The sequence below is a fragment of the Montipora foliosa genome, chromosome 7 (assembly GCF_036669935.1).
Source record: "Montipora foliosa isolate CH-2021 chromosome 7, ASM3666993v2, whole genome shotgun sequence".
NCBI lineage: Eukaryota > Metazoa > Cnidaria > Anthozoa > Scleractinia > Acroporidae > Montipora > Montipora foliosa.
The window spans coordinates 11,610,692-11,623,191 of NC_090875.1; the positions used below are offsets into that span (position 1 = coordinate 11,610,692).

At 39.8% G+C, this 12,500-nt stretch overlaps 2 protein-coding genes across 3 annotated transcripts in view; both read right to left on the reverse strand.

Moving 5' to 3' along the window:
- Window positions 1-479: 479 nt before the first annotated feature.
- The window catches only part of LOC138010906 (non-structural maintenance of chromosomes element 3 homolog), a 38,283-nt gene continuing 26,262 nt past the window's right edge, over window positions 480-12,500 (reverse strand). For both annotated transcript variants that reach the window (XM_068857926.1, XM_068857925.1), the window contains exon 11: window positions 480-788. In XM_068857926.1, the coding sequence (XP_068714027.1) occupies window positions 702-788 (87 nt within the window). In that variant the 3' untranslated portion in view covers window positions 480-701. The remainder of the gene's footprint in view (window positions 789-12,500) is intronic.
- LOC138010905 (ATP-dependent DNA helicase RecQ-like) overlaps window positions 11,512-12,500 on the reverse strand; it is a 2,870-nt gene continuing 1,881 nt past the window's right edge. Inside the window, exon 3 of the mRNA XM_068857924.1 lies at window positions 11,512-12,500. This exon is cut by the window's right edge and continues 667 nt beyond it. Coding sequence (XP_068714025.1) covers window positions 11,957-12,500 — 544 coding nt within the window. The 3' untranslated portion in view covers window positions 11,512-11,956.

The following is a 12,500-nucleotide window of genomic DNA, read 5'->3' on the forward strand; positions in this document are numbered from 1 at the left end:
TCAGTAGGGCTAACGCTCACATGGTTCATATGGGATAGAAATCTAGCACTTCACATTACACTCTATTCAGTTAACCGCTAAAAGGGCTATTATCTCTGAAAAATGCATGGTTAGCCCCAATTTCCTTTTTGGATACCACGGGCACTTCCTATGGGCCGATTTACACGGTACGATTTTTGTCGCATGCGACAAGCTCACGACAGGCCCACGACACGACTTACGATTGTCGCAGCGTTTTAAAATATGTTTTAGAACGCTACGACATTTTTTCTGACGTACACAACGATCGTAAATCATGTCGTGGGCCTGTCGTAAGCCGTTGTCGCATGCGACAAAAATCGTACTGTGTAAATCGGCCCTAAGATCTGCTTTCTCCGCTTTCAAACCGTGCAAAAATATCCCTGTATTATAAACTCCGCTCAGGGTTCAGTGAGCCTAAATTGAGAAAGAAACAACCTTAAAAAATATTTAAGGCTATATGGATGGAAGGTCTTTGAATTGCTTAATCAACTGAGGTCACAGCTTCAAATTGGTTAAAAAAACCTATTGCCTTACATAAAAAATTATGTTCCTTTTCCTTATAAAAAAAAATTAACACAGTTGTCAAATATTGTTCGTATTTCACTAGACGAAGACTGCATGAAAAAGCCGCTTAAACGTCTGTCTTTCCGCAAATCCATAGAATGTTCTTCGTTTTTGTTTCACTCTACACCGTTTACAGCTTGCTCTTCTTCATTAAATATCTCTCTCATTTGTGGTGTCCAAGATTCCACCTCAGTTCCATAAATCTAAAATACAATTTAATCGAACCGTCAGTAGGTACACTCTAGTACGTGTAACAAGAAAATTGGATAGGTATGCTAGAAAGACAAAGAAAGTTGCTACAGAAATATTATATCAGCATGAATTGTCCATAAAGGAAACCTGAGCAAACGATTTCTGCAATCCAATTAAAAAAAAAAATTAAAAGTAAGCGTTTGTATACATGTATATTATAAACAAAAAAAATTTACTTGTAAAATCGCTCAGTCAAGACTTTATCAAAGTGATTGACACTTAGCTACATAAAGAGCTACTTTGCAGGTCAAGTCACAACATATCGGACATTACATCTTGGAGAAAACGTCTTCGGAAAATACGACACAGCAACGTAACTGCATCACGCAGTCACATCAAGGCATATCAAAGATGCAACCAACCAACCAACCACCTAAGCGAGTAATGTGAGAAATACACGAAAGATATATTGTGCATCAAACATTAAACTGCGCGATGCAGTTATGAGTCATATGTGGTTAATTGAAATTTGACTATGTGACTGCGTGATGCAGTCGTAATCCACATTTTACCCTTGCTCACCACAGAGACCCCAGTAGCTTACAGCATCCGTACTAGATAACGGTGGGTTCAAATTCCATATGGGGCGCGGATTTTTCCGAGTTTCCATTTGATGCACAATATATATTTAATGTACTTCTGTTTACAATAAAAAGTTAAATAAACACCGTAAGAAAGATGTATGAGCTGACGCTTTAAGCCAACAGCAGAGAGATTAAGCATCGAGTTTGCGTGAAAAGGCAAACACGAAACGGTAGGCCGCTACTTGTCGCAAAAGAGAAGATTATGTTATTCTACATCTGTCTTCTTCTTTTGGAAAGTTACTTGATACCCAGGGTTGTCAAAAAGTTTTTAAGTAGATGGAGATAAACAGAAAGTAGATGGCACCTGGTGTCGCAGACACCAGCACTGGCGAGGGGTCTGGGGGCCGCCCAGGCCCTCAGCGGGGTACAGGGGCAGCGCCCCGTTGGGGGTCCAGGGGGCGAAGCCCCCGGGAGCAAAATGGATTTGGTGTTTTCACACTTGCTAAAACTGCCTTTCCTGAAAGCAATTAATTCTAACAATCTTTTTTGCATAAAAGAAAATCATTTATCAGTCACTTGTTTTACATCTTTATTGAATTTGTCTTTAAAACTGTTTTCACCCTTTGTTTAACATTTCAGTCGTATTAAATTCCCCAGTAGTTTGATAGTTAATTTGATAGCTAGTTTTAGTTTTCTTGGCTCTTGTATGTACACTCACATGTATACTATACTCTTAAATGCTAAGAAGGAAAATAAAATAATAAAGTTCCTGATGCTGGGGAAGTTAACTAACTATTTCTGCATAAAGAAATTATTATGATAGTGTAAAGGAATTACAAGAATCACTTTGAAATTCTCTCAAAAGTCATCATCACTTCCACAGTCACTTTCAATTGCTCTGGCTTAATCAGGCTCTGGCAGGCCTATTGCACTGGCAACAGCTGCTGCTTCTTCTTCTGCACCACCCTCTTCATTCTCATTTAGGCTTTCATCTGCTATGGTACCTTCTGCTACTTCACCATTATTTTCTCCATGGTCACTTTGCACTAACTCTTCGTGGCCTTCTATTGGGTGAGACAATTCCACATTGATCTGGGGCTGGGCTCTAACAGTTACTTTTTTCAATTTTTTTCTTGGCTTTTGTTTTAGCCAGTTAGCCACTGCTGATTTGACAATTTCATTGCAATTGACACTTTCTGGAGCATTGATAGAAACTTGCATAAGGGCATTCAGCATTCCATTACTGAGACGGTTGCGAAACTTTGTTTTGGTAATGTTGATAACACTACCTCCTCTCTCTGGCCACGCATTGCTACAGGGCAAGGAGAGTCCAACTTCAGCCACAAACAACAGCTCTTCAAACATGGAGGGGTGGAAAATGCCTTTGTTTTTCAGCATGAAGGACATGAAGAAGGTACTGCTTTGGTGTCCAGCTGGTATTTGCAGTTTCCTTCCAGAGAGAAAGAACTTGACTTGTGACCACTGGCAAAGCAATCTCGTCATCTCATCTTCACCTCCTGGAAAGAAATGATTGGCAATAGTTTTCACTTCAACTTCTCCATATTCTTTGAAGCTGTCTTCGTCACTTGAAGGGAGCAAAAGAGGATCAAAGATGGCATAGGCTTCAATGACCTTTGGAGAATTTCCAAGGCGATCTTCGATGTTGGTAGTCAAGGCATCAACATAGTTAGCCAGGAGGGTTTCCAACTGCCTTCCAGTATCTTTTCTCAGCTGTAGGTCATCCGAGATTCTCGTAAACGAGTCGATGTCCGCTCGGAGTTTCTGCAGAGGTTCAGTGGTCTCCTTCAACGTTGCTAGGGTTGAGATGGCATGATTCACGGCTGGTCTTATCATTGAAAAATGAAAATTTCCAGCTTGGAACTGTTTTGATAAAGACGAAAGTACCGGAAGGATGGCATTAAGAATGTAAAGGGCCCCAAGAAATTTTACTGACTTGAGCTTGCTTATCAAGCCAATAGCTGTGGCATCATCAATTTCCTGCAGAGACAAAAGGATAGCTTCGTAGCTCTGCAAGGCTGCAGTAACAGAGGCATCAAAACTTCCTTCTTTAACCTTTTTGCCAATAGCTTTTTTGTTTTCTCACTGTGACTGAGACTGACTTTTTTCAGTTGAATTTGACATTTAAGGAAACAAGCGGTTTTCTTAGGGGAATTATGGAAGTAGTACCACAGCTGTCTTAGAACATCTTCCACTTCCTTGATAAACTTCAGCTCCTGACAGCTGTCTGTACAAGCCAGTGCTAAGCGGTGGCAGACACAGTGCATGTTAAGCAACTTATCATTGCTCTGCCTCAGCTTTGCAGCAACGCCATTGGTCTTTCCAACCATGACACTTGCCCCATCTGTGGACAGGCCCATCAGCTTACTGATATCCAGACCAGAGGCTGACAATTCCCTCTTCACTAGCTCTGTAATGGCTTCAGAGTTACAACTGGAAAAGTCCTCTAAGACATTCTGGGAGGACAAAAACATTGTTGTCATGGAAGAGTTTTCATCATCCCAAAACTGGATGAATGAGATCAGCTGTGATGACACTGATATATCAGTAACTTCATCCATCAGCAATCCAAAGCTCTTTGCATTTATGGCCCTCTTTAAGAGGTTTTGCTTTACAGTGTCACCAAGGGTTAAATAGATCTCTCTGACAGAACCTTGGGAGCGGTGGCAGAAATGCTTAAGTTGGTAAACTCCCAGAACCTTCTCCATAAAACTAATGAGGGGAATCAATTTTCGATTAGCAATGAATTCTTTCATGAGGAAGAACGCTGTGGCAAAGACATTCTGAAGAACAGTTGTTTGTACTTCATTCTTTTCGACTACCTCGTGATGGAAAGCTGACATCCGTTGGAGGAGATCTGCCTCTACTGCTGAAGAATGGGCAGCTGAGGCCATGTGTATCTTCAGTGAATCTTCCTTCAGTCGTTTGGAGGGAGTTTCAATGAACGTCTGTGACTTGTTTTGGGCATTTTTCATGTTATGCTTCTTACAGAGAAGACAAAAAAATCCATAGCTCTCCACATAACACACAGACCAGTAGCGTGGGTTTAACAGCCATTCATGCTTAAACTTGTCGGGCTTCTTTTTCTCCAATTTTTTGGCATCCTCTGCAACCTGCAGTCGTCCCTGTTCTTCCCTGCTCAAACTGGAGCATCCAGAGTGCCTACATACAAAGAAGTTGTGGACTTTTTCTTCTAACCACATTTCCTTGATAGTTGTGGTTACTTGATCGGATGTCCAAATCATCGAGTCTGAAAGGTCAAGCACCAGTAATATATTATAATTATTATTATTATTATTATTATTATTATTATTATTATTATTATTATTATTATTATCATTATCATTCTAACTGTATAAACCGGCACACCACTCAGATAATTTTTTGAAGTTATTGCACGATACTCACTCGACTTGCAGGGCTGCCCTTCACTTTGGACAGAATTGTTCTGTGATTGAGTTTCCACGCTTAATTGTGACTGACAAGGCTCTGAAGGCAAAAAGAAAATGTTAAAAAAATGTTCATAAATCAAAACAAAACAAAACAGGAAAAACAAACGAATAAAAACGTTCACCGCTGTTTTGACAACACTCATACGTAAAGTGTATACCTGTCTGTTCTTTACGTTGAGGCTGCTGAATTTCAACATCATCAAAGTCAACCTGATCGGTTCCTTTTCTAGACTCTTGGGTCTCTCCTTGGAGCACACACCAATAAAATGTTAGTGTCACGAAAAATCGCGGGCCAAGTTAGAGCTACAAATCACTTGAAAAAAAATTGGCAGGTCATCGACAAAAGTTATTCCACCCTACTAAGGAACAATGAACTTACCTTCATTTCTTGGTCTTTTGGTGAAAAAGTTAACTAAGGAGGATTGTCGCTTAGACATTTTGCGAGATGAGCGAGACGTGATCAAAATACTTGTAACTTTCTGCGTTGTAATCATTTGTGTATAAAGAGTCATTTGATACCTTGTTGGCTGTTAAAAAATTCGTCATCGCCACGTGCAAAAATCTAACTTCGCGCGCAGGATGTTACAACAAATAGGTCGCTATAAAGAGGATTTTGAAACCAGTAACGATGAAAATAAATTTATCTTTGTTGAAAATAGCGTTACCGTAGGTAAACTATAAACAATGAAGTTACCTTCATTTCTTGATCTTTTGTTGAAAAAGTTAACTAAAAAGGATTGGCGCTTTGACATTTTGCGAGACCACGAGCGAGACGTGATCAAAATACTTCCTAGCCTGCGTGGCAGGCGCTAGAAAGGGGATGGGAGAGGGAAAAATTGGGCGCGCGAGAAACGCGCGAGGGAGAGGGGAAGAGGAAGCGCCTGCAGCCAGCCCATTGTTTATTTCGTCTCGCCCCCTCATTAATATGCAAACGGTTAACATCCACGACTGTCTGCCTGTCAAATGTCAGCCAATGAAAATATTGCTTACTTTTCGCGGGAACCCGGAGTGCGCGAAAAATATCGGTTTGAATATGGATAAACACTAAAGCGGTCCCGGGTATGGCCGATCGAAAAGTATTGTAAACTGTAAAAAGAGGTCGACCTAAGAAAGAAAATTGTGCAAACGACGTCTGCAGAGTATGTGAAACCAATCTGAGGGTCAACTACGGCAGCAGTACGTCAAAATCTTTTGTGAATCTTTTCAAGCCGTCTTTAAGAGACGAGTCATTTGGCGTTGTGTGGGCTGAACGTCTTAGGAATATAGCGGGAATTACGGTCATTGACTCTGTGAGGTCTTCGCAACTTGCTTGTAATGTCTGCCTCAGGAAAATAAAAAATCTTTGTGCACTGCTTGAATTCATCTCAAAGCGTTTAGGATCTGAGCAACAAACAGCGGACCGGAAAAACGACGCAAAGAATTGCGATTTTCTTGAAGGTGCCAAAAGGAAATTCCTTGCAGTTCTGTCGCCGACGTCGAAAAGTAGTCCACCAAACAAATCGTTAAGGATTCGATCGCCAGGAAAAGAAGGGCAGAATACCAGGGTCAGGAAATCTCTCACTCTGGGGAATGAAAACTCAACGAAGCAGGGAGAATTTTCCAAGGCAGTGCATTCCCACGTGCTGTCGCGGTGCAATGTTGATGATCTGGATACATCGCAAGGTCAGGCCGCAGTTAAGGTTGTCATTTGCTATCCAAATGGAGACGTCTCTGTTAAAAGTAAATTCGACCGAGAGAGCCAGAATGTCATTCGGAATATCAGTTTAGGGAAATGGAAAGCTGTGGCGAACGCTTCTTTTAGGCGCGAACTTCTTGTCTCGGAACTGAAAGAAACTTTCTCACAAGAGATTGCACGCGAGTGCAAGAATTATTCAAAGGCTGACAGTTGTTTGCAATACAACAGCCCCGATCAACTTGCTGTTTTTTCCAATAAAACCCTTTGCAAGGAAGTAGAATTACATTGTCCACTTTTGTATGCAGCGTTATGTAAGGCGTCAAACTTAACGAGTTTGGCCTCTGAAGAGGAGAACGAGAGAGCTGTCAATGCAGTAGCTCTGGCATTGTCTTGTTTAATTCGCTGTAGAAACCCATCTATGTCTGCTGTTGCGTACAGGATTTCGACAATTCTTTTCCACAGTGGTGTTAGTTTTAAAGACTTTGGGCGGTTAAACCACCTGGGTGTTTGTATGTCCTTCAAATCAATGATTGCTCTGCAACAGCGAATGGGTGAGAATTTCGAACATAAGGCGATTATTTGGCGGAAATCCATCGAGTGCAATAAAAGCGCTAAGCTGCTTCTTGAAGAGGTGAAACGAAAGCAAATTCCTGAAAGAGAGGAAGACGACATGGACCTAGAGTTAGACGTTGATGTCAGTGAGGCTAACGTGGAAGGTTACGACTGGTACAGTCCTGAAAATTATCAGCGGACCATAGACAATCTCGAGAAGACACGACAACTCTTAAAGGAAAGCAATTTTACCGTGGACGTTCTCGACCTGACATTGAGGCAGTTGGAGAACGAGAGGCTGCCCTTTTTCAAGTAAGCAAGTTTGTTATCAAAGGCTAAACATAATACGATAGCAATGTTAACAATGCTGATGTTAATTATGAAAGGTGATGTCGCAGATGTAAATTAAGCCACACTATGCGGCTACAGAATTAAGAACAATATGTCACTTGAATTTCAGCATTGCAAAAAATAATAAAACAAGAAATGTTAGTAAGTTTTCTAGTCTGCGAACACAGTGTTCGCAGGCTATAACTTCTCAAGACTAAATTTTATGCATTCTAGTTTCAGTGGTAAATGAAGAGATGTCATTTACATATTTACCATGAAATGTCAAGTACTTAATGGCAACTTAACAATGTCTTTACAGGATTGTTGCGGACAACATTGACCTTAACATAAGTGCTCGCATCCAAACCAAAGACCATGTCAACCGATCACTGCATTGGACCCACCAGTATGCTGTGGTTGACAAAGTGGCTACTCCATCCTTAGAGTCAACAAAACCCCAAAAACGCTTGGCAGACCTAGAGTACCTGGACCTTCTACCAGATGCAGCAGTTCAGAAGAACCTTGTGTGGCAATGGGCAGTGCTTGTAAGCAGAGTTATCACTCAGTACCTTCCAGCCTTCAAAGTGTACAGAAATAATGTGATTTTTCACATCCCACACAAGTATTCTGAGGAGATGGCAAAAAAATCTGAAACTGTAAGTCATATATATGAAGATTGACTGTGCACCATTGACACAACAACAATTTTATTGTAAAGCTTACTTCACCATTAGTGGATTACTGTGTAAGTACAAGAAAGAGGTCTCTCACTATGCTGACGAAATAAAGTTCAGGCCTTTTGGCCAGTTTTGGGCCTTCAATTTAACAGTGTTGTGCCATACCAAAAGTGGTGGTGGTGGGTGGGTTTACAAATAAGTGCAGTGACTCTCTTCCTCAACAGTTCAGAGAAAAATGCATCCAAAGTTGACAATGTTATTGGCCTATGTATTTACACAAAGCGTCCCACCTGCATTGTTGTGACACAAGGCTAGCCTGCACAAAGGTTAGTTAGCTATAATACTTTAACAAATTGATTTATTGATTTTTTTCCTTCTTTTTTTTTTATGCGGGGGGGTTCCAGTGCTCACTTGGAATGGAATTCCACAATCCAAATGTGGCAGCAGAAATGGCAGAAATTTTAAAAAATTACCAAAGAAAGTATGTGCCATGCTTCAAAAGGGAGGACAAGACTGAAGTTGTTGCCACAGTACCTGTGCATGGTGACCAATTATTTGAAGAACGGGCTAGGAATGTGGAATGGGTAATGAGAGATGGTCAGAACAATTATGACAGGTTGGAAGGAGTTCCTCCAGAACATGCAGATTGGCATGCCAAGGTTACACTGTACAAGGTAAATGTATCATGATAATGCCGGTACTGCATGACTCTCTTTTTTTTTCATAAATATAATATTCACAAAATAATAACCTTCACACAACAAGTGTCCAAGCCCTGCTGCTGCCCTATAAATCTTAGGAAAAAGGTTATTAAACTAATGAACAAACAAACAAGTAAGGTCATACTTCAGATCACAGTGCTTATAGGTAACTAATGGAAAAAATCTGCTTGTGTATAGTTGTATAGCTGTAGACATTGGGTTGTCCTAATTTTTTCTCCAGACAGAATTTGAAATGTTTGTTAAAGCAGAGTCTGCAGGTGAGGTGGGCACATCAAGAGCCAGTATGAACCGCACAGGAAAATTCAATGCTGCAAAGGGCATTCAATCCAATTACAATGAGTACAAGGATTTTCACTCAAGGGAGGTAGAAGGTCACATTTGTGCATCATTTATGGAGATGTGTGGAATGTCCAAAGTAGAAGGTAGCTAAATTTTGTAAGATGAATGTATGAACTAGAGAGATGAAAGAGCACTGTAGACTGTGTGTATGTTTCAATGTTCCTCCTCCTGAGAAAGGAGACCCATCCTCCCTTCCCCTGTCTATCAGTTATTAATGTACAGAAAGATTTCCCCACATATTTGTCACATTTCTCCAAATGGAACTATGCAAAATGACAAAAAGTCAACACCAAACAAAAATTTCTTTTCATTACTGCTTCTAACCATTACGAATTTCAGATAAGCCCTTGATTGAGATGCCACCAGCCAAAGCTACTGAGCAAAGCAAAATGTTGTGGTTGTTGGACCTTTGCAAGCATCACGTGGAAACCTATGTTGTTCGTTCTGACATGGCCAGTTTGAGTGAGAAGACTGACAAGTTAAGCAAGGCATTTCAACAGCAATTTGTATGCCGCTTTGATGGATGTCAACGGACCTTTGTCTTACATTCCAGACGAGTAAGATAAGTGTGAGAAAATGAATGCCACCCTGAATAGGTTAAAGTTATGATAAATCTAACCAAAATATTATTTTGGCTATCCCTGGGAAACAGGCAGATTTATCATAACTTTAACCTATTCAGGGTAGCATTCATTTTCTCACACTTATTATTAGTTTTCTTAACTCTAACTGGAGCTATTGTCAGACTATCCTCAATTTTTTTTTTCCCTCTATGCTAGAAAAGTGGTTATTTAGACCTGGGTGTGAATAGTGGTATTGACATTAACCTGTCAGTTTACTTGAACAAGACTCTTCAAATGCAAGCAATTATTACATAAATCTCATGGTAACCAAGCAATAATTACGGTTGTACCTTCTTTTGAAGACATGAATTGGAAAACCACAACCTGAAGCTGCAAGTGTTTCAAGAAGATGAAAAGGATGACCTTGGACATTATATCTGCAGAAGTAACTGCGGTCTTGTCTTTAGTACAAGGCCGTATAGAAACAGGTGAGTGTAAGCATGTCAATCAGTCGATCAGTTAGGAAATCAAGACTTTATTCGATCTTAGCTTAATATATGTTCCTACTGCCTGCTGTGTATGCCAACTGTTACCATGGATTTCTGTAATCTCTTTACAATATTATTTTACCATAGGCATGAAAGGGAGATTCACCCAGACTTTGTTGCCCCAGAGCTACCCACCGAAACAGATCAGGATCTCAGTGATGATTCCATGTTCAACTATCACCAGTGCAAAATGGCATTTGGACTTCTCATTAGGGGATTTGAGGATGCTGTAAAAGAAGGGGATGGACAGCGCCTTTTTGAGACTTACAAACTACTACTTCTGATTTACAAATCCCACAAGCATCCCAAATATGCTTATGTAACTCTGCACTACCTCATAAAGGTTTGTGCCATCCTGCCTGAGTTTGAAGCAGAGGCTCAAATGGAACAGAGTTGTAAACCTACATGGTGGAAAAGCCTGTAATATTCCTCTAGATTTACGAAAGGAACACCAAAATAAACTCCTAAAGATCTTATGGAAGGGATTGGGGCCTAATTTGGATGAAAAAAGTGCTGCACGGATTGCAGGCACTCTTGATGCTGTAGAACTAATTTTGCATAATATTGATGCAGATTGTAAATTGACCCACAAATCTTCATACCGTTCTGTGGCTAAGAGGGAGGAAGCAGTCATGCAAGTAATCAAGGACCTACAGTCCATAGATGCCTTCAAATTTGTAAAGGGCCGGCAAGGTCACCCCTCTTTTTCCAAATTTAGTGCAAATTTCTTCGAAAGCCTTGACTACAGGCAACTGCATAAGTGGATCAAGGACACTCTGCAGACATGGAGTTCTATTTATGAAAAAAACTAACTTGCTGCTTTGTGATAAATTTACACATCATTCAAGATAACAAGAAGAGAAATCTTATTGAATTTTCCTTTATTATTTCATCTTTATAAGATTTTCTGTTTTGAATCAGAATTCAAGAATGGAGAGAACACTCCTCTTACATGTACATGTAAGGTTGCCATAATCTTTATATAAACTTAAAAAGGTGTCAGGTATGGGGCAAAACATGTGATATATTTGCATTAAAGAAAGCATTTATATAATTCAGTGAGTTTCCATGTGATTGCAAAATGGTAAATTCCAGAGTGAGATGAGACTTTTGTTACAAACCCCATAATCATTATTGTACTGAGGCAATTCTGATATTGCATTCATTTAATAATTTTTAAGAAATAAAGGTACATGTATTCTGGTCTACTCTGATGTAATTATTGTTTCAACTCTACTCTCTCAGAAGCTGGCCATGTCCCTCTTTTATTTAAGTTTTTTTTTGGGGGAGGGGGTGGGGTGGGGTTTACTCTCTGGCTACTTTTAGTAACACATTGGAAATCGAAAAGACGTTATTGAGTTGATCACAACCAAGTTAAAATGACCAAAATTCCATTAAAAGACTATCAGAATGCAAAGAAACTATCCACAGATGTTTTTACTGGCAGATGACCAAGATAAAGAAGGGTTCAAACTTGAAAACGTTGGCTCAAGTTACGCTGTCGTAACTCACTAAAAATCGGTTGTACTATATGTTGATTCAACCTTTCGTCATAGAATCACTATTAATATTTCCTTAGAAAATTAGAAATTCATTAACACAGTGTTCACAGTTTAAAGACCACAAAATGTATGACAACCTGTCTGTTCTTTAGAAATTCATGCAATGAATCAGCCATTTGGAAAGATTGAGGATAAAATAAAGATAATTGTACCTTGTTTATAAAACCTCCACAACCTCTTCATCCTCACCATCAGTACTTTCTGGGCTGTCACCCAATAATGTTACATCTCTCAACAGAAGTGACAAGTCATCAGATACAGAACATTTTTCAAACCTCATAATGTCGAGGAATTCATCGAAATTTGGAATATCTAAAAATAGCTCCTGTATGAGTTCCAAAACCTTAAGTGCATGAACAATAGAAAAAATGGGACACAACTCCAAAATGTCATTTACAGTAAATAGCCAATGACAATTGGCAACAACATCTTGTACAAGTTGGTCTGAGAATCCATGACAGGAAATGTCATCAAACACTGAATTAGATTTGATAAGACTGTCCTTGACTTCCATTAAAGAATCTGTCAAGTCTAACTTATCCTGGTTGGAAACAGGTCTTGTAAGAAAAAAATCCTTGGTAGCTCCTCCTTCACCTTGTTTAAACTGTTCAAACAGAGGTTTGCTCAATTCACACTGACCACAGCTACACCTTGAAGAACAGTAACTGCAACAGGAGTGTCCAGGCTCTTGTGACTTGATG